Raw genomic sequence first — 21,220 nt, 5'->3', positions numbered from 1 at the left:
GAAGATTGGGGCTGGACAGCGAAAGTGTTCCTGTTGGAAGTGAGGTGCATTAGCTTTGTTTCCAATTCCACTACACGCCTGCTTAGGAAAGTGGGGATCAGAGGACAGGCTCAATGGAGGGTGGACAAAGAACTTGCCAATGTTGTTGAGAGCAGCCACCAGCTATGGTTGAAACGGAAGAACACAGTATGGGCTGCCAAATGAACAGGTAAAAAAATGATGTTACGTGTTGTAATGTTAAGCCATATAGAACAGGGGGCACTGAGCATGCATTAACTGTACCAGTTGGGATAGAACAGGCTTAGCCAAAGAATTGCCATGTATGGTTGCAAAGAGGTTTTGGTAATGTGTTGTAATGTTATGCCATACGGAACCGAGGGCGCTGAGAATGCAAATTGAGTGTTGTTGAGGCTGCAGCCACTAATCTAATGAGCTAGTTGACAAAGGAAGTGGGGTTCAGAGGAAAGGTCCAGGAGAGAATGATCAAAAACAGTCCAGTGGTGTGGAAAGAAGAAGCCACTGGCTGTGGTAGAGTCGGATGGACACAGTATGGGGTGCCTAATGACCATGTAACAATGCGACGCACACCCAGGTACGATCAACCTGTGGTGCGCCTCCCTTGGCTGAGAGGGTCTTGTGGTAAAGTGATGAAACACATTTTCACAACAGTAGGCTTGGAACACCTAGTCCAATTAAGCGGATCTGGAATTAGCCGGCCTGCTACAGCGGATTTGATTAACAACTGGGATTCTCTCAAAACTTGGATTTTTTTGAGAAAGGTTTTGTTGTCCTGGGTGACATACTGTATATCAGAATCAAACTAAAATATGGTTGGAATACCTGATATCTTACAATAATTGTGCCCTTAACTACAGTCTTGCTCACCATTATTGGCACCTTGGTAAATCTGAGCAAGGAAGGCTAGAATAAACTGCATCATATTAATCTGCCATACTTGAACTTCAACCAGGTCCATGGCCATATGGAATGAAAAAGCACATCAGCACATTTGTTCCAAATAAACATCCACATCAATAAAAATGGGTCACTGAACACAAAATAAAGACCCTTCATAGCCATCCCAGTTCCCTGACCTGAACCCTAGAAAATGAGTGATATGAACTGAAGAACAGGGAGGACCAACATTTGAAGGATCTGGAGAAATTCTTTATGGCGGAATGGACTCAGATGACTCGCAATGGAGTCTCAAACCTCATCACACTGAAAAGAAAACATTCAGAGCTGATTTCTTATAAATTAAGGTTGCAGGGTGAATTAAATACAAGGGTGCCAATAATTGTGGCCAACATATATGGAAGTTTTTTTTTCTCAATGTAATATTCATTGAGTAATCATTAATGAATTCATTAACCCCACTTCAAATTGTTTTCCTTCAATGAAATGTTGGATTATTGTAGATTTTTTTAATAATTTTATTTTTTATTTTTTCAGCCTTCTTTGCTTATATTTACCAAGGGTGCTAATAATGGTGAGCAGTACTGTATAAAGCAAAATCTTCAATTTCCTCTCTCGTTATTGTGAAACAACTTTAATATTAAAGGGCAGATAACCATGGAACTTTAAAATGTTAAAAATGAATCTTGTTTTTTTAATCACGTTTCTTCACTTATATAAAAGGTTGAGCATGAAAGAACCCTTGTCATTCAGTGCTGAGAAATGTTTCCTGAGGAATGTCTTTTTTGAGTAAGCTTCATCAACCCCTCCTGTATTTCTCTTCCCCCCCCCCTCTCTCTCTCTCTCTCTCTCTCTCTTTCGCTCTTGCGCACTCTCTCTCTCTTTCTCTATCTCACCCTATCGCTCTCACAGTGGGTCGGTTTCCCCATCGCGTGCTCCTATCACTGCATTCTCAATGCCTTTAATGGAACCTGAATGGCTACTGGCCTGTTATAGGCCACATGGGGATTGTAATAATCACAATGTAATATTTTCTCCATGGGGGATCAAGAGGCTGTAATTTGAGAACTGACAGGTGGTGGCCATCACTAAAGCCTTCGAGGGTTGTTGCTGTGAGTTTTTTCTGCAATTCTTTTTGACATGATTTCTTTCTGCTGAATTGTACAAAAAGAGTTGGACAAAAGTGTGAAGAATTATTGTTGGTCAGTTGAATCCAAAGTTTAGCGCATGCAACTGTGGATGTGTCTGCAGACATCTATTGATTTACTGTAATATCATAAAATGGTGAAACACTACAGAACAAATAAGTATTTTATATTAGGTAAATACTGTAAATATTAAAGTTAAATTGTGTATTTATTTGTATTATACTGTGTAAACCAAACACTCTGATAAAGACTGAAAATGCATTTATTTCATTATCTCCCTTCAGACTGATTAAAATTAGTTAGAGAATGAAAGAAGACAACACACTAGAGAGAAAGAGCTGCAGGACATTTGCAGTAAACACACAAAATGATTATTTAATGACTTTAGTGCTTATTTACTCAACATACAGTTATGTGTTCATGTTTCTGTTTAAATTAAAAAAACTCCTTAAGGATATTTGACTACTCCTCAGGTTCTGGATTTATCAACCATGGAAAGATTACAACTTTAAAAAGTAGTTTGATACTTCAGCAGACTAACCTAAAATGTTGACTAATTGGGCAAACACATTAATCCTCATTCATTTATCGGTCACTTCAACTTTGTCTTACCTCTAACATTTAATATAAAGAAAAAAGCACTCTAGCTGGCAGTAAAAATAAAAGAGCCATTTTACAGTAAAAAAAACCTGTTCGTTTAATCCAAAGCTGTTTAACAACCATTTCAATCCGCACTTATGATATGCATCATTAATGCATAATAAATCCACTCTAACATTCCTACTGTAAGACCTTTTCTCAACCCTTCAACCTATTGCTTTAAATGTACCCAAGCTTAAATGCACTGCTCGTGCTGTGTTACTTGAATAGACTTGATTGTACTTCCCTCAGCAATATCAACATAATTTACAATGCAATTGTTTAAACATTTCTTTGTCTTACATAAACATTATAAGTGCATGATTTGTCTGAATTTAATGAATTTGCAGGAACATCGACTGTTTACACTCAAGCGCTTGACTGCTGCGGAAGTCTTCCATTCACCTCTGCTCAGAATATTTTGTGAGTCTAGTGGGGTGATAAATATTACAAGGTATCAAAGTATTATATTTGTGAATCAAATATATTTTAGGCTCCGGTAATTAAGAAATAAAAGAGATTAGATTCATTTTCATTTGCTGAAATTTGAACTTTTTATCTGGTAAACATCCTTATGGCTAGTGACAAATAACCTCAGCACTATTAGAGCAGAAGGGGCTTAGTAATTTTAGTAGACGCACGTCATCACCCTGCGTGCATACAGTCAATTAAAGCTTTTTATTACAAATGGTCATTAAGCTGCTCCTCATCTGAACACTTCATACATCTTCTGGTCTCTCAAGTGTAATGTCAATGAAAAAACGACTGACCCCTATCTATTTGCCTTTATATTTCTTCTTTTTCGCTGACAGAAGGTTCTTACATATAAGTGCTGACTATTGGAACACACGTTGCATTGAATGTGTTTTCTGATTATTTGGGTCAGCAAATTTTCATATAAGCACTCCTTTAGGTAATAGACTGCCATTAGAGATTCCCTAGTGGCCGGTCTAAAATGATTTGCACTGGAAATTGAATGCAGATTTAAATTACAGCACATGAAATACAAAAACACTGCTGGTGAAGGAATTAATATAGGAAGAAGATATGGGAAATATTAGGAACATTTCTCCCTTTTTAAAACAAGATAAAGCACTATTTTAGTCTGGTCATTTTAAATGGATGATACTGTAACACAGCTTTTAATTCCTGGTTTAAGAAACCCTTTTCCAAAGTGGGATAAGCACTATTTTTGTAAGGTTGTGGTGCCAAATATTTACAGTTTGAAATAATGAGTTGATAGAATGTAACATATAGTTGTTAGAAACAGACAGACCATCGTAAAAAAGCTTGTGCTTACCTTATTAAATATTCATGTTCTTTGCAAAGCTTTCAAAACATTGGCATGTAGACAAGGATGAAAGAAATGTTTATTACCACATCATACAGGTGACCTTAGCGTTATTGACTAGATTCATATTCAAAATAGAATCTGCACAATCAATGTTTAATTTCTATCAAATAAACATCTAGTTCAGACATTAGAACCCTGGGTTATAATACAGGGTAATAATACAGACATATAGTGTGAAATCATGAACCCTGAATGACCACAGTAAAGTATGAACAATGTAAAACATAAAAACTAGATAACCTAGGATTACATTTAGCCTAAAAATGGCCCTTGGTTAACAATAGCAATAGTGAATGCTTTTCTGTGTGCTTCATTGAGACATTCATATGTCTTTATTGAGATGCTTGCGCTTCAGTCCTTGTGCTTCAGTGACAAATGACGACATCACTCTACATGAGAACTGAGCGACATTAGGGCTTCGGCACAAGTGTCACGCTTGATAAACCCGGTGAGAGGTGGTCCTTTTAGAGCCATGACACTTTGAAGCCATCACAGATTAAAAAGTGATTGACTGTCACTCATAGAATCATCACATGCTTGCACAGACATCTAATGTGAATTCCTAAGAGGAGAGCTATTAAAATCCTTTAAAGGACCCAGTCTTTTGCTGTTTTAGAGGCTTTGATTTTGTTTTTTGGATGTTTAACAATGGATGTTCATGTTTCTAATTAAAAAAAATGCTTTATATTTCACATATTTCAAGTCTATTGTTCACCGCTGTCCCCTTTCTAACAAAACGACTGGATTTCTTCGGTCTATATAAAGTCTCTCATTCCGAAACGCTCTGATTGGTAAAGTTGACCAGGTCTGTCCTGATCGGTCACCGCTTAGAGCATGTGTGAAGATGTCCCACCCATACCATATCAGTGATATGTAGCTGATTCTTATTACCAGCTTTATGGCTGTGATGAAAGGGAAAGTAGTTTACTGAGTAGCTTAGTCAAATGTTTACAATCTCTGATAACCAAAGACTACTCCAGCGGCTCTTCCTCTTCTCTAAGGAAGGCCTTGTCCCTTTTTTGGCATATTCCTTTGGGCAGAGGTTATTAAATGCACTTGGAATAGTGAAATCATGTACCCGGGAAGTAGAGGGCTGTAGTCCAATCCAGCCATTCTCTGTAGTCCTTAAAAAGCGAATTCTGTTAATGACAATATCTCGCTTGACACTTAACTTTGAGCTTTGTCATTGTGCAGGTATTGTTTATGCTCTAACAGTAACATTATACACTAACTAAAGGTTGAAAAATGTGATAGCGGGGAATGTGGCCTTTAAAGGTACGGACAAGAATATTTTGGGTTTATATGTGCAACAATCCAACAATCCATCCAAAAATGGCGTAATTTATGACTTTTGCCATTCTCTAAGTTAGCACACTACATGTACCCCATTCTGGAAAAGCAGTTAATATTAATAGGAAGACCTGTAAATATAAAAACACTGTGAAGCTGATGATTAATGAAATTGCGATGTATTAATCTGTTTAATAAACTGACAACTATTTCTCACAATCCAAACAGTTTAGACAATTGCTTTTTCAGTTCTCACCCACTAGCCTATTTAGACATTTTATCCATTACTCTCATTATTTTGCAATCAACAAAATGCTCAGTTCTGGTCAACAGAAGTTGCATATTTGTTGGATATAAAATAATTGGGGTTTGGCTTCAAATTCGTTTTCCCATAGCTCAGTTGTTAGACCATTGTGTTACCGACGGCAAATTGTGGGTTTGATCCCAGGGATTGCACATAGTCAGATACAAATATAAAATATAATGCAATGTATGTCACTTTGGGTAAAAGAGTCTGCCAAATGCATAAGTGCAAATTGAACGGCTGTTTGCCTCTGCAAATAGATAAGAAATTCCTTTCACTTCTTTATCTTTGGCAAAAAAAAAATCTAATGTGGGGAGAAATCATTTCATCCTCGCCACTTTTCTTTCCAGGTAGCGGAACAAATGATGGCACATACATCATACCACAGAGCCATTTTCAGCCCCCTCTCCTGACTAATTCGTTTATTGAGCCTTTGGATGTTCTGATCATTGCACAACGGTATTCTAAACTCTATGGGAGGATTTAGTTTAAAGCATAATCCCTCTTGTGAGGTACGTGTTTTGGATGCATATTTAGGAATTTAGTTTTGCAGACCTGTTTGCTAAAATATGTATCTACACCATTAAAACGAAAAAAAGTCTCAAAGCACCATTTGCAGTCTTTCAAGTACATGCTTGCTGAACCCTTGAATTTATTCAAGAGCTTCAATGTTTATCTTGAATCCTTTAACTAGTTTAATATATTATATCACTGAAGGAGACTGTTAGCAGGTCTTACATGAGAAGTTTCACAGAGATCTAAAGTTCTCCCGGATGTTCTGCAGGTCTGCCATCTGAGGAAACCTCCTGTCTTGAGAATCTTAACATTTTAAGGATGCGCATGAAAGTTTTCTCTGTAACTTCTAAAATTCATCTACACCACAAAAAGGCCTTTTCTAACATACATCTCTCAAATCGTCGACATGTAACAACAAATCCTCATGTGCTCTTGCGTCACAGCAATCCAACAAATCCAACCGCTGCTGATCTGGCAAGGGTTGAGCTCACTTTATAAACAGCAGATAACTGGTAACCATGCAGCACCTCCTCTTGATCTACATTCAAAGTTAATAACCTGCTGTGGTGTTCACTCCTTAGAGGCTACTGACTCATGTGAAATTAGATAAAGATATTCTTCAGGAGAGAGAAAATGAATCATTGTGATCGCTGACAGTTTTATTGTCGAGTGCTTGGTTGCACTGCATTATTGGTCCCAAAAGACAGATAATGATAAAAAGGCTAATATGCTCTTCAGCTGTTTCATATCAGGTATGGTTAGTCAGGTAAGTCCAATTTTTTGTAAAACATATACATTTCAACACCATTTTTTTTCAACCTTTATTTCAAAGAGGTATCCTGTTTTAAAGTCATCTCTCATTCAGCACCATTATTTGGCACTCAGTTATAATGTTTAGTTACTGCTTTATTCCAGTACTATTCAGTCTATATCATTGTCAACACTTGTAATATTGCCTTTTGACTTATCCTTCAACATCATAATCCTTCATTTTTCCATACTTTTTCTAACACTTGATCTGTACAGCACATTGCACATGCATTAGCAGTTGCGGCGACTGGGGTGATTATATGTGATTTTCTGTATGTAATGCTTATTAAATACATTATGTCTTGCTTCAAATGTGATTAGAATGTCTTTATAAAAAACAAACTTACATGAATATATAGCCTTTAGAAATGAATAATTGCAGCGTTGCATCCTAAAGGTGGTTAAGCGTGTTCCTTCGTTTTAAATTTCAGTTTCTTGTAGGCTGACTTTGTTATTCCCTCACAAATCACTCTTTGTTGTTATTCCCTCTTTGTTGCTATTCCCTAAACTATATTTGAAGTGTAAATGCAAGTGTCAGCACCCAGAGGGAACTATTACAGTGTTTTATTGGATTGTCATTGGAAAGGGATCAGCCAGATAATGAGATAAAACCCCAAAATTGTTGACCTTCAAGCTATGCTACTTAATAAATTAGGGATAAGTGTCCTCACTGCATAATTACTGTAGTTTTCAAGTGACAGTTCTAAATGTTTGTTGATTGTAAGACATTACATTTCTCTATTCATAAAATGGCTCAACCATGCTTGCTTTGGGCAGAAAAATAGAAAGGAAGGCATTGTTTTGAATGCATTTAACTTTTAATTGCTTGATAAAATAATGAAGCATGTAAGCAAATGAGAAAAGGATTTATGAATAAGAAGCAGTCAACCATCAAAACGGAAAACAATGTGCCCAGCCAAGTGCATGGAATCAATTTCGAATGGCTTTCACATCAAAAGTTACAATGGCCTACATCCTAAGCAAAAATTATCAAATTTTCTTGATATCAATGAAGCATTTAAGACAGTGTGGATGCAACCCTGGCTGTCATTCTAATCCTATTCCATGTGTATATTTAACAAAATTGACTACTTTAAATACAGATATGACTATATGTTTTCTATACAGTATATAGAGTGGACCAGGAGATACCTGCACAGAGCTACATTGGTTGCAATGACAACAAGATAAGGCCACATTCATCTCTGCATTAGTGTCACCAAATTTTAACCTCATTATCATTGTCAAGATGATATTTTCTGTCACCACCCTTTGATGTTCATTAAATCACACAAATTTTCACCCACTTTTCTTTTAGTAGAGGCACTAGCAGGTCACCATCTTTGGAAGCAGGACCATGTTGAACAGATTAATCCAAAACCTCTGCTTAATAGACAAACTTTGACTTTTACAAGAACTTGTGACACACAGGTTCTAGGGGATAAAGTAGGTTTAGTCAATGCAAATATTCAAGACCTCTCCCTTTTAAAGTGCAGGCATTTATTTGACTATACATGATTTCCATTTTCTAGATTGAATTTAATGGCTGCTATGTTGCTGTAAATGTGCCATAAAAGAGGTTGTGCATATGCAAATAAAAGGGCTTCAGATTTACACTGCCCTCATAACCTACTCTCACGCAATAGAGAGAAAAACATGCAGGGGTATTTAACAAACCTCCTATGCAAACCAATAATGGCGACTATAATAAACTGACAAAATGATTGCGTTTTCTGCTAAACACGATTATAGAGGCAAAATGGTTAAAAAGATCATTTCACATTCTGGCTGTCTAATACATGGCAATAATTCTAAAAAGAAGTATTTGTTTTGTTTACATTCAAAACCTCCCGTACTCACGAATCCTCTTTTTTATTCAACAGGCTTAAAATTCTAACACGAAACACAGACTGAGAAAATCCAAAACAAAGTAGATTGCCTAAGTTGGACATAGCGCAGAAGATATGGTGATGTATCTACTGGGATCCACTACTTCATAAAGGTTAAATGCGTAGAGAAACGCAGCGACTAGAGACCAAAGGCTGCTGGGGAGGAAGACGGCAGCCTGGATCATGCCAATGACCGTGACTCTCATCTGGCTCTTCTGTTGGGAATGGGAAAAAGATTCATTCTGTCCCATTTGCTTCAAATGTCCACAGAGATAGACAAAGGTTTTGCCCCAAGAGATGGACAGTGTGATTAGTGGACAGGTGCAATATAAGACAAACAACATATTTGACAACTTAAATATAGTAAGTCCTTTATCTGTGGTCGATGTCGTGTTGTGATTCGCAGTTGAATTGATCGTCGTTGATGGACTCTGCATGAATGTTATTGTTCCCATTGAAAGAGACATTAAAAGAAGTACCTGAGTTGAAATGAAGCCAATATATATTATTATGTTAACGTTCCTTTTAATCCATACGAAGATGTCACTCCTGTGCGGAACGATCGACATGTTGTAGAAAATGCTGATCCAAGCGTTACACGAGAAGTTGCCGGTAAATGCTTGATAAATCACAACTCTGCTTACAGTATGAAGCCAACTAGGTGGCTTAACAAAAACAGTTATTATCACCACTGCTGTGACAAATTGTAGAACGGCTGAATTGCACAGCACGGTGATTAACAAGAAGCGCATCGGATAGCGAACCGTCACTCCTTCAGCCGGTTGTATGAGCCAAACCAAGAAGAAAATGTTGACAAGAATGGCTGCAAGGCAGAACGGGCCACAAATAGCGACGAAAAGCAATGGTTCCATCATGATTGCTGCCTTTTTTGTTTGATCTACACCGTCTTGCAAATGTCCTGCTTATCCCGATTCATCCAGGATATATTATTCCCGTGATTGAAATGTGCCTTGATAGCCAACCATACAATCAACTGTTCCTCATTTGTAAATCGCTTTGGATATAAGTGTCTGCAAAATGGCTAAATGTAAATGTAAACAAATCACACCCATTCTCACCTGGATTTAAAAGCATGATGCACAACCATTTTTTTGAAGTATCATTATGCTCCATAAATACCAAGAGAACATCTGATGTGTAATATGTTAACATCTAAACGTGTCATTTTATGATTGCTTGATGTTATAATTTCTTAAACAGTGTTTAATCTGTACTGTTCTTAGTATCACATGAGTACAAACTAGATAAATTCCAGAGACTAGGTGGTAGGATTGACTTTTAACAACTACACAGCAACACACAGAGAGAGCTCTATGAAGCCACGAGGATGAGAAAAATAAACATTTCATTTCTTGACCGGTCAAACTCTCTATTTAGTTACTTGTGGTCTTAACCTTTTGAGGTGATTTGAATGAATTTCCATGAATATGAAGGTCTGAGTTTGAACAGTCGGATTAGATTTGATGTGCTGTATGTTCCCCAGTCATTTCTGAATGAATCTCCTACTTTTGTAAAACAAATAATAAAAAGACAACCGCTCTATTTTTCTCTATACAATACTTAAATCTATTGCAATTCCTGGTTCAAAGGGACTTTAATACCGCAATAAATTCTGTAATGGTACAGTGAAATCAGAAATCGGTTGAAAAATATACCCAAAACCTGGATAGGGTTGGATGCAAATTGTAGCCAACTGAGTCAATGAAGTTTGGTACTTTCACAAAAATCTGGGACGTCGATAAAAAAAGTGTCTTTTTTATTAAACATGTATTTACAATATATCTGTACATTTACATTCATACAAAACAGCCCCTAAAATAATTCATATCAATAGAGGTACAAAATAGTTTAAGAGATAAATATTACAAAGGACACTTCAGTTTCAAAAGAGAAAGAGAAAGATCTGTCAGTCCAGTCCTAGAAGAGACAACTACTTTTGTGTCAGTTGGGAGAAAGAGTGAAGTATTATTTAAAACAAAAAATACCCCTAAAACTTTACCTTAGCGTATTTGCATGGTTGTGTTAATTTTGATTAGACTTTCATGGATGGGGTTTAGTTTTAACCACCACAAAAAAACAAAGTGAGCATCAGAATGAATACTGATTTCGTATTGGCAAAAACTTGAGTACTAACTGCTACAGTTATAATATACTTCAGAACTGTCTGTGCAGATTTTCAGTTATCCAGGTCATTACAAATGGTCAAATAAAGTTATTCTTGTCAACTGTACATGCTTCTCTGTTAAAGGTATTGTGTTTATCTTCTAAGATGTTGAAACGGGATGATGGAGATTCGGTGATAGATTTGTTTAGAAATTATTTTGTGTCACGGATGGTCAGGCGGGACAGATCTGTGATAATGTCTAAAAAATTTTCTGTGACAACCTTTAATTACATTTTATGACGTTTTTTGGTCATTTTATAACAAGGTGTCGCCTTGGAGTTCTATTTGCGTTCTGAGTAGTTTTAAGACAAGATCTTCAAAGAAACGTACAGAATAAAACATCACAATGTGAATAATGCTACGTTCAGATTATAAGCGACTTTGTTGTTGCAATTCGCCAAGGGTTGGCGGTTAGGTCACTAGTGGGCGTTTTCTATAGTGGTTGTCTGAGTGACAACATCCAATGATCACGTTAGCTCTACCATCTACCTATTGGCTGTTGCTCCTGAAAGTCGTTCTTCATTTGTATGAAGTTGAAGATTTCAAAACTTTCTCACATCACTAGACATGCCCCATCCGTTCACAAAGGGATGCTACTGCTCGTGTCGCCAGAAGTCGCCAGCTCTCCATTGAAATGAATGGAATCATGTCGCTTGTAATGTGAACGAGGGGTAAATTGTCACAGAACACGAATATGTAAATAACTTCGTTTTGACATTTAGAACCTTATAATTCCAAGGGGACGAAGGTTTGAATTATTATATTTAATCTCTTTACATGATGTTTCAAGTGCAAATTTCCTAATTTGTTGTGTGCAGTGGATTACTGATGGACGAGTTGCATCCCTGTCAGTTTTGTCATGATTCTAATCTGACTGTAATTCACTCTATATACCAGAAAATCAGAGCAAGTACTAGAGAAACACATTCAGTTAACTAGAATAATTTAACTTTTTATACCAGAGTATGCGTTGGACTTTTTATGATTTACGTTTACAGCTTGCATGCTGAGACGTAAATGGTTACATTTATTAATAAATAATCTTTGTGTGGGACAAAACACTAAATATTTGTTTTAAGATTCAAAGAACAATTCAAGATTTGTTCACTATGGCAGATATTTCACATTTTAAAACACATGGGTATTGTTACATCATGTTCAACAACAATATTTCTGCACATTTGGAATTAATTAAGCTTCTGTTAGCAGCTTCTCATTAAAAATTAAAGAATTATTTGTATTGTGTAACTCTTAGAATTCAAATCTCAGTCATGTTCAGTATTAAGATCGAGTGTTCAAATGGGTTTGGAAATCTGCCTGCAACAATTTTGCAACCTTATGTGTTTCTAGCAAACAAGAAAAGTTCACATGCTTGAAATACATGTTGTTGCAGGACAACAGATCTCAATCCAGGAGTTAACATGAATTAACATGCACTGAAGCCCATTGAGCCTGTTCCCTTCTTTCCAGCATCTACCCAGAGGACATATTCATTTTGATAAAAACACCTTCTAACACACCACTCACATCCCAGAAATGACCTAACGTTAGTTATTCCAACACTTGTGGGTAAGCACTGTGAAAACTACAGACTACAGTACTACTTACATTGATCAGAGGATTCCGATGATCCCAAAGCGAGGAAACCTCCAGCTTACAGTATGAACCATTCTGGATATAAAAGGGCCTTAGAACAAATTTGCTGAAGGAGATACAGGAGGAACTGAATTTTGAACTGAAAACTACAAGGACTATTACTGCCAGTGTCTCTCAGATGTAATATTCCTGCATGCTGTCTCTTATAGGGTTGTGGAGGTGAAACTCTGCCCTATAAGCGGCTTCAAGGCTACGTTGGTTCTCCTTCTCTTGGAGCTGTGAAGCTCTTTGGGCTTGTCGGTGCTGGTAAAGGAAACGCGTCATCACTGCCAGTACACAGAAGGTACTGAAGACTGCAGCTGTAACCACACCTGTGAATCAGAAAGGCCTTCATATTAGGGGTATTATTTAAAGGTACAGTTCACACAAAATAAAAATTCTGTCATCATTTACTCACCCTCGAGATGTTCCAAATCTGTACAGATTTCTTTGTTCTGATGAACACAGAGAAATATATTTGGACGAATGTTTGTAACCAAACTCAAAATATGTTCTTTTGTGTTCAACAGATCACAAAATGAATAAAGCAATTGTTCCTACTATGGAAGAAGTCAATGGTGGCCAAGAACTGTTTGGTTCAAGCATTCTTCCAAATATCTTTCTCTGTTTTCATAAGAACAAAGACATTTATACAGATTTGGAACTACTAGAGAGTGAGTAAATGAGGTAATAAACGGGCTTGGTCTCTTCCTGAAATAAAGCTATTCGATGACTGATATAAACCACATTTATATATATATTTCATATTTTCATAAATGAAGCCAGAGTCCTTCATTTTTTTATTATATGGAATAATATATGTGGGGTACTCTTAAAAAACGCTTTTGTGTCCTCATACTAAGTCTTAATCTAACGCTCATATCTATTCTCCAAATCTCCTTTCCCATCCTCTCCCAGTTAATCCTCTTTGGTGAGGACTTCATGACCCTTTCCGAAAGTAAAGTGGCCATCATCCACAATTCAGTCTCCAACACCCACGCCTGGTCACATCTCCCACTCTGCTCCTAACCTTGTTTGAGAATAAACCTGCAAGCACTCGCCAAAAAACCGCTGAGTGCAGTTTTTGTGAGAAAACTCTTCAGATCATCTCTCTTTCTTTACTTCCAATACCTATACTTTACTACTCTTCAAGCATAGTGACATTCAAGCTGGCAGAGCTGTGATCTCGATCTGTTGGTTTACATTTCTGTCTGGATAATAGGTCAAATCAGCTAGAAATGTTCACCACTTACCCATCAGGCACCATTTCCACTTGACTGCCCCAAGCAACAGACATCCCATCACATGGCTTCTGTTATCACCATGATAAAGTCACTCAACTCTACATTCCATGTCCTCTTTCTACATTTGCACTTTTTGGATGTCTGGATGTCCAGCCATCAACTCAAACTTAGTCTTGAGAAGATGAAACTCATCTTCATGCCATCCAGAACCTCACCCTCATCAAATCTCCACACAGTAGATGCCTCCAGCTGTGTGTTATCTTAAAAGAGCAGTTCTCCTTTGTGGATCACATCGCAACAACCACCAGGTCATGTTGTTTAATGGGCCTTGATATAATGGAAAACACATTTCTGTGTCAACTGCTTGCACTGCCTCTAGTCATTTCAGTGCCAGTGACTCAGATATTTTTATTCAAAGTGACTTAGTGCATTCAAGGTCATACAGATTCATGTCGTGTTCCTTTGGGAATCAAACGCATCTGATTGGTGTAATGCTTTACATTTGAACTAGAGAAGCCTTTTGTTTAAAACATAAATGCTGTTTTTTTAGATTACTACTGTAGATGAAATCTAAAGATTCCTGTATAGAAATTAGGAGCAATGAGTTCACTCTCACATAACTTCCTGCAAATCCCCTTCTTCCTCTAATGGAAAATTTATGCCGTCAACAAACTGTGAACAATTTCTTCTGACAGTTCCAATGGAGATTTTATTGCCATAAGTTACAGCACGCAACAAATTACAGATACAAAGTCGTGGTACATTTCAAATAGAGAGAGCAAAGAGAAAAGATGAACATAAACAATAATGTGTGATAGGGAGAGCTCATTTCATACTTCACTGACTGTTACAAATGAAACACTGAAGCAGATGAGGTGGTAAAACAAACCTCCAATTATAGCTGAATCAGGCTGGCCGTCGTCTCCGTGACGTTCATTGTCTTTGCCCACCTCTTTGCCATGATCTACGGTGCATCACACAAAAAGACATCACTGATGTTCTGTTTGTTGTACATTATAAAGAGTTACAGGATTAGGGAGCCATTCACATTTCGCGTCTTCTGTGAATCGTAATTTTAAATGTAGACGTGTGGCAACCACGCTCAAATAGGGAGCAACACGGAGATGATGTCGTTTGACATTTTTCTACGCGTTGCCGCCACATTGAAATGATAATGTTCAAACTTTCCGGAAGAACGCAGGTGCACCACAAGTCATGTGACAAGAAAAAAACAAACAACTTAACCTTTTGTGGATGAATTGAGGAAAGCTGAGTGAAGTTGGAGGTTTTCTCAGCGCATTTAATCCATTGATCCTTTGTTAATACCTCCTCATCATAACGGCAAGCGTAGCCCGTGGTTGCTTAGCAACGGCAGACACCAGGAGAGCATGAGCTCCCAAACGCTTTGGAAAAAGGAGTAAGCGAAGCGGCACGATTTTTTGTACGGTTTTAGACGTGAAATGTGAATGGCCTCTTAAGGTTTTTGCACATAAAGTCTGAAATTTTCGTATGCATTTTTTCGAATTATTAGACACATCAGGCAAAAAAAAACTACATAAGGAAACCGAAAATATTAAATAACCTTACATTAGATACGTTGCCAATATTATTAAAACGAGCTAGTAGCCTAATCACGGCACACACTGTGCAAAATTTAAAGAAAGAAAGAAAACCAGTAAGAAAAGAAAAGAAAAGAAAAACTTTTATGTTTATAGTTATTTTAATACCATAAAAATTCATAAATGATGGTGGGGTTCAATGTCACGGTGGACAGGTGATGTAATCGGCAGGCAGGTGGACACCATGTATCACCGGGGACACCGACTATCGCAACAAGCCAGTATTTTCTTGCATACCCGTCAACACCGTTTTCATGTGCATTTGCCGCCATCCATCCGTTTTGTTATTTCTCCTGTGAAATCCAGTATTTCAGTTTCTCCCATGAATGCAATGCTAATGGATCGACACAGAACGCAAACATTCCCCGGAAACACCGAAACTTGAAACCCTGCGGGTCTCCCTGAATTTGATAACCTAAACGTTGAGGGATGGTCTTGTTGCATTTGGCACCAGGGCTAGAAAATCAGCACATACTATCCTGTTATCAAGCTATTCCGCAATCATAGGCCACTTAGAAATCGGCACTTTGTTTTTTCCTGGATTTTTATGCTCGTTTGTACAATCTCTGAATTGTCAAAACACCTCTCAAAATGCTGGCTACGAATGCGAGAAACGCAGAAAATCAAACCTGGTCCGAATGTTTTTATGACGGACAAGGATATGTTTGTCACAATGTGAGGTCTTGTTTATTTTAAAAAATTCGGACTGTATGTGCAAAGACCTTTACTCTGATAGTGACGTTTTTGTTTAACACAGGCATATTGAATTTTGACTAAATTGTGACATATATTCATAATCAACAATGGTAACAATAGAACATGATTTTTACGTTCGTCTTATAAATGTCCAACCTTAATTAATTGATGAATTATTGTGATGGTTTTTATATAAAAAAACATTTAACATTTTGTGACCATATGAGGAAGTTACATTGATACATTCAAGCTACTTTGGTAGTTAGAGTAAATGTAAATTATGGTATGAATTTGCACTGTGGTTTCGCAGCACCTTTTTTATTGTGGTGAAGAACATTTTCCTAACAGTCTAATCGTATTTACATAAAAACAACATGTGTGCTATATTGCAGCAAGCACAGGTGCGTCTGTAAGACGTCTGCTAAAGATCTGGAGATCTGGAATACATCTGCTTAAAAAGCGTCTGCTAAACATCTTAGAAAGAGCAGTTTTACATCCATTCTAAATCAAAAACATCTTACAAACGTCTTCTAGATGTCTATATGACATCTGACAGCAGACGTCTCCGAGACGTATTGCAGATGAACAAATAATGTATTGCAAATGTCTTGCAGATATAAATGCAGGGTCAGAAAGACGTCTGCCAGATGAAGTGTGTTATCAGGTTATATGCTTATTTAGAAAACATAAAGTCTGAGTTATAAAAAAATATCATTCTGTCTTCAGTCATTGTTTAAGTACTTACCTAAGCGAGACACAGAAGTGGAAAGGTCAGCTAATGCTCCACAATTCGACTCGTGCAGACGTCCTCGTATGCTAACCAATGAGCTACCTCGGTTCAATAACGCTGCCTTAAGTGGAGCAACTTGGTTGTACTGGACAGATGAGAAGCAGCCAATGAAACCTTTACTTCCAGCATGAGCTACCTCATCATCCATGACATCACTTCCTGTTCAGAAAAATGGAAAAAGAATATTATGAACATATTTCAGACAGTGTTTGTTGAATATAAATAATATTTATGGTCTCAAATTACATAATTACAGAGGGACGAGAATCCATGAAGCTACACTTTTTCCAAATCCCTGGATATTTTACCCACAGGCGCTCATTCATGGTTAATATAGCAGCTTCAAGTTTGCCAGACACATTGAGCCACTGAATGAAAGATAAAAGGCTTCGAACTGCAAACAGCCTTCATTGTTGAATCACCCTTGGCTAATTTCAGTAAATGGGAATTTGGAAACCCGTCAACCATCACAAGAGGCAATGAAAAGTCACAGGATTGTTTAGTGAGAGGACTTCAGGTAAGGCTGATGCACAAGAACATTTGATGTTTAAATGGGTTTGATTTTAGTGTGCAACCATCATAAACAACATATAAAAAAGTATCAAAAATGCTTTGATTTTTTTTTCTCAACAGATGAATTAGTTTCCTATCAAATAACATCAATTCATTACCTGTCACTTTTCCCAGGGTCAGTGACTTCATAGAGTTAAAGGCTGCCTCAAATGAAAGGACATACTTCTTATTTTCACGGTCAACCTGAGCAAATGAGTATATGAACAAAAATCAATCAAGCATTTCCCCGTATTTAAATGTTACAAAATGTAATTATTAATTTACTGTAAGCTTTAGGTTAAGTGACACATAGTGACATTAAAGAATATAAATACACTATGTATATCAAATCATAGTGCTTTCATATTTTTTTCTACATGTGTTCATTTGCAACTTTAGTGTGTTTCACGTATGCAATGAAATATCACACCTGAACAAACACATCCTTTCCCTCCCGCTGGATATGAACTCTGTGTAGTCGTCCATCTGCCAAGCTGCTCCGAATGGGGCTGAAGACATCTGGGCTCAACTCTTTATGCAGTCGATACCAAATCTGTAAACTCCCTGTGTTAATCAGATCGATATATTTAGCATACTTGGCATTAGTTACTTACAGCGTTGGTCAGCGATGAATAATTTTTTGTGAGCAAGCCGTAAATCTTACAAAATCAATTGTATTATCTATTTGGTACGTACACTGGTCTAGCAAAATTTAAAAGCATGTAACTCCCGTCACTGTAAATTTATGTAGCTTCCAATATTGGCTCTGCATATTGACTCTAGAGCTCCAAATGAAAGTATTGCATAAGTCTATGAGATAAAGCATTCATATATAGACAAGGCTTTAAAATAGATTCAAGGATATTAATTTCTTTGCAGCCTCTGGCCCTTTTGCTCTGTATTGATTATGTGGAAACACATTTATTTGTATCTCCCACGCACATATTGTCCAGGATCCGGGGGACTAAAGAACTCTGAACTAAGGCACAGGTTAACGCTGAAATTGTTGGTACGCTTATATCTCACACACCCCCTGACTTACATTGGTTGCCAAAGGCTGCAGTTCACACTTTCTTCCCAATATTTGCTATAGCACCATTTAATTGAATTTAACACTAAAATGAAGGTGGTAGTACAGTTATGTAAGTGTTTGGTATGATATAAATCCGCATTGGGAAACTATTCAGAAACAAAGGATTCTAGTAACACCTTAAATGTATGTACTTTACAAATGAACTTAAAAAGAATACCCATTGCAAACGTCAACTTGATTATCTGTCTGCCAATTTTGGTTCCAATTTTGCTTGGTTTAAAAATGATTGTACAAAAGTAGAGAAGAGAAAGAGACGCACAGAGCTATAACTGTCCCCTTAAATTAAACCTTGCAGTACAACATTCATGATGAGGATCTAATTGAACACCTATTATAGGCATATAAACTCTGAGTCGGTGTTTTTCCGCCAGCTTTGAAATTGTTTGCACAGTTTTCTCACCATTCCTTGCTAAGATGACTGCCACATATTGCTGGCTGAGCGTGTTGACCGTCAGCAACATGGCAGGACTCTGAGTTGTTTGGAAACGGAGTGCCACGGTGTCTCTGGACACGCTGTACTGAGAGGAGCCAGACAACACGGCAGGCGTCCTGTTCTGCATGACAGAGAACGCCTCCTGAAAGGTGTAGGTGACCGAAGCACCTTTTTCAAAGGACATGGACACCTCTGTGGACACAAAGAAAAAGTGGAAGTTGTGTATAGTTTGTTTACTTTATTTCTTTCTTTTATGTGGGTTGTAATAAAAATTCAAGAAGGTTAAAATGTTTTACTGCAGCATGTAAAGCATTAAAAGTTAGATGAATGGATGTTAAGATGAACAGAATCTTATAAGAGAGACGGACAGAAAGATCTAAATAGACGGAAAATCTCAGTCTGTCTGCATCATCACTGGCAGGCGGCTCTGATTAGATACAGACGAGTAGAGAACAGAACAGCCTTTCTCGTCTCATCCTCATCGTCTTTGATCAGCTCAGTGAGCTCATCAGATCAAACTAAAAAGAAGCAGTTAGACACACATCTGACTTCCTGATGTCTTCATGAATGCCAATGTGTCCATTTTACCTTCCTGTTTCCTCTCAGCCCTATTTATACAACACTATACGTTCCGAGTTTGTTTACGTCTTCCGAATGTACTTTTTCCATGACTTCAAACAAGGTGCCTGAACATTCCACCCACACGAAGATGAAAATACAAACGAAGCCATGTATCATTAAAGAAGATCAATATTGCTTTGTAGATGGGGCATGATGTAAGCATGGATTTTTACAAACCGAGGGGTTCTAATGTAAAAGGTAGCTTTGTTTTAGATTCGGTACGTCGAAAAATCCCACTCGACACAAACGCCTCCGAGACGTCTGTGCCTTCTGTGCTCATACAGGCAATATCAAAGCTCTCCAATTCAGCACCAGTGAGCCTTTGATAGAGCCGAGTTATTCAGAGACTGGCAGCACTTGCCCACTGACATATGGGTAAATTATTTTCACGGAATATTGTGCAAATTTATATACGTCAGCAAGTCGACATGAATTCACGTTATATTACATGCTGGTTTCATCATGCCTGAAACAAAGATGATGATGATGCTGCTCCTGTGAGGTGCTCTGTATTGCCTAGCAACCGTCCGCAAAACAAGGCCAATTATGGCTGAAGAGTTGGATCCTCTCAAACTAAATTTGCTACAATTAGTTATTATGCAGATTCTAGTTAGGTGCTTTTTTTCTCAAAATGGTAATTTGCTATTTAATGCCTATACTAAGGGGATTTACCTTCTGTGCATGAGGGTCCTCCATAGGCAGAGTTTGTGCAGTCGCACACGTAACCGCTGCTCTTCTCAATGCACTTCCCCCGATTGAGGCAAAGTCCAGCTGAGCTACTACAGTGCCCCGCACACCCCGAACTCACTCCCGGAGTCACTTTGGCCCGTTCCTCCAGGTCAAACATGACTCCGTTCATATTAAATGCTCGAATGCACCCAAGAAAACCTCTTTGTTTTGTGGCTGTGCATCCTGGAAAGCCAAAGAGAAAGAATATGAATGAAGAGGAAGGAACAAATGAGTTTTATGTGAATGTTGAAAAAAAATGTTTTACCAACAAACATCTGGCTGCCGAGTTGAAGGCGTAGGTGTCCATCGGGAGGGGTTTCTGCGATCCGGAGGGGCAGCTGGTCAACCTGCAAGGACGCCTCCCTCACGTTGCGTTCGGCTCGGACCCAGTGCCACTGTCTGTCGTTCAGCGGCACGGGAGATTTTACAGTCAGGACCACTGGCCCGTCGCCCACGTCAAAGGAGACGGTCACGGCTGAGGGAGCTGGTGGACAGCAGGACTTTAATGATCTGGAGAGTCTACAATGAGTAGAACATCTAATACCTAAAACCTGATTTGAGTATGCCAATGGGATCGGTGTGTCATTATTTGCAAAAAGCACCATGTTACTGGTCTCAACACCAAAAAAGAAGACTGTGGTACTATTGTGTGGTCTGGGATGTAAGACCACACTGAAATGTATACTGTATCTAAGTGAAGGAATCATTTAAGTGTTCTAAATACATCCTCTACTTAAAATATATAATATAATTACGAT

At 37.8% G+C, this 21,220-nt stretch overlaps 2 protein-coding genes across 2 annotated transcripts in view; both read right to left on the bottom strand.

Annotated features, from left to right (window-relative positions):
• Positions 1–8,915: 8,915 nt before the first annotated feature.
• On the bottom strand, positions 8,916–9,737 carry LOC130427748 (uncharacterized). The gene has a single exon (XM_056755393.1). The coding sequence runs from the start codon at positions 9,735–9,737 to the stop codon at positions 8,916–8,918; it is 822 nt and encodes a 273-aa protein (XP_056611371.1).
• An 888-nt stretch (positions 9,738–10,625) lies between these two features.
• Positions 10,626–21,220, bottom strand: part of cntnap5a (contactin associated protein family member 5a) — a 47,112-nt gene continuing 36,517 nt past the window's right edge. The window contains 8 exon segments of the mRNA XM_056755131.1: positions 10,626–13,017; positions 14,819–14,893; positions 16,990–17,193; positions 17,706–17,790; positions 18,017–18,150; positions 19,080–19,304; positions 20,406–20,645; positions 20,728–20,946. Of these exon segments, the coding sequence (XP_056611109.1) occupies positions 12,821–13,017; positions 14,819–14,893; positions 16,990–17,193; positions 17,706–17,790; positions 18,017–18,150; positions 19,080–19,304; positions 20,406–20,645; positions 20,728–20,946 (1,379 nt within the window). The 3' untranslated portion in view covers positions 10,626–12,820.

Source organism: Triplophysa dalaica, chromosome 8, assembly GCF_015846415.1.
Source record: "Triplophysa dalaica isolate WHDGS20190420 chromosome 8, ASM1584641v1, whole genome shotgun sequence".
In the NCBI taxonomy this organism is placed as follows: domain Eukaryota; kingdom Metazoa; phylum Chordata; class Actinopteri; order Cypriniformes; family Nemacheilidae; genus Triplophysa; species Triplophysa dalaica.
The sequence above is the reverse complement of the archived record's forward strand: the minus strand, read 5'-3'. Positions and strand labels throughout refer to the sequence as shown.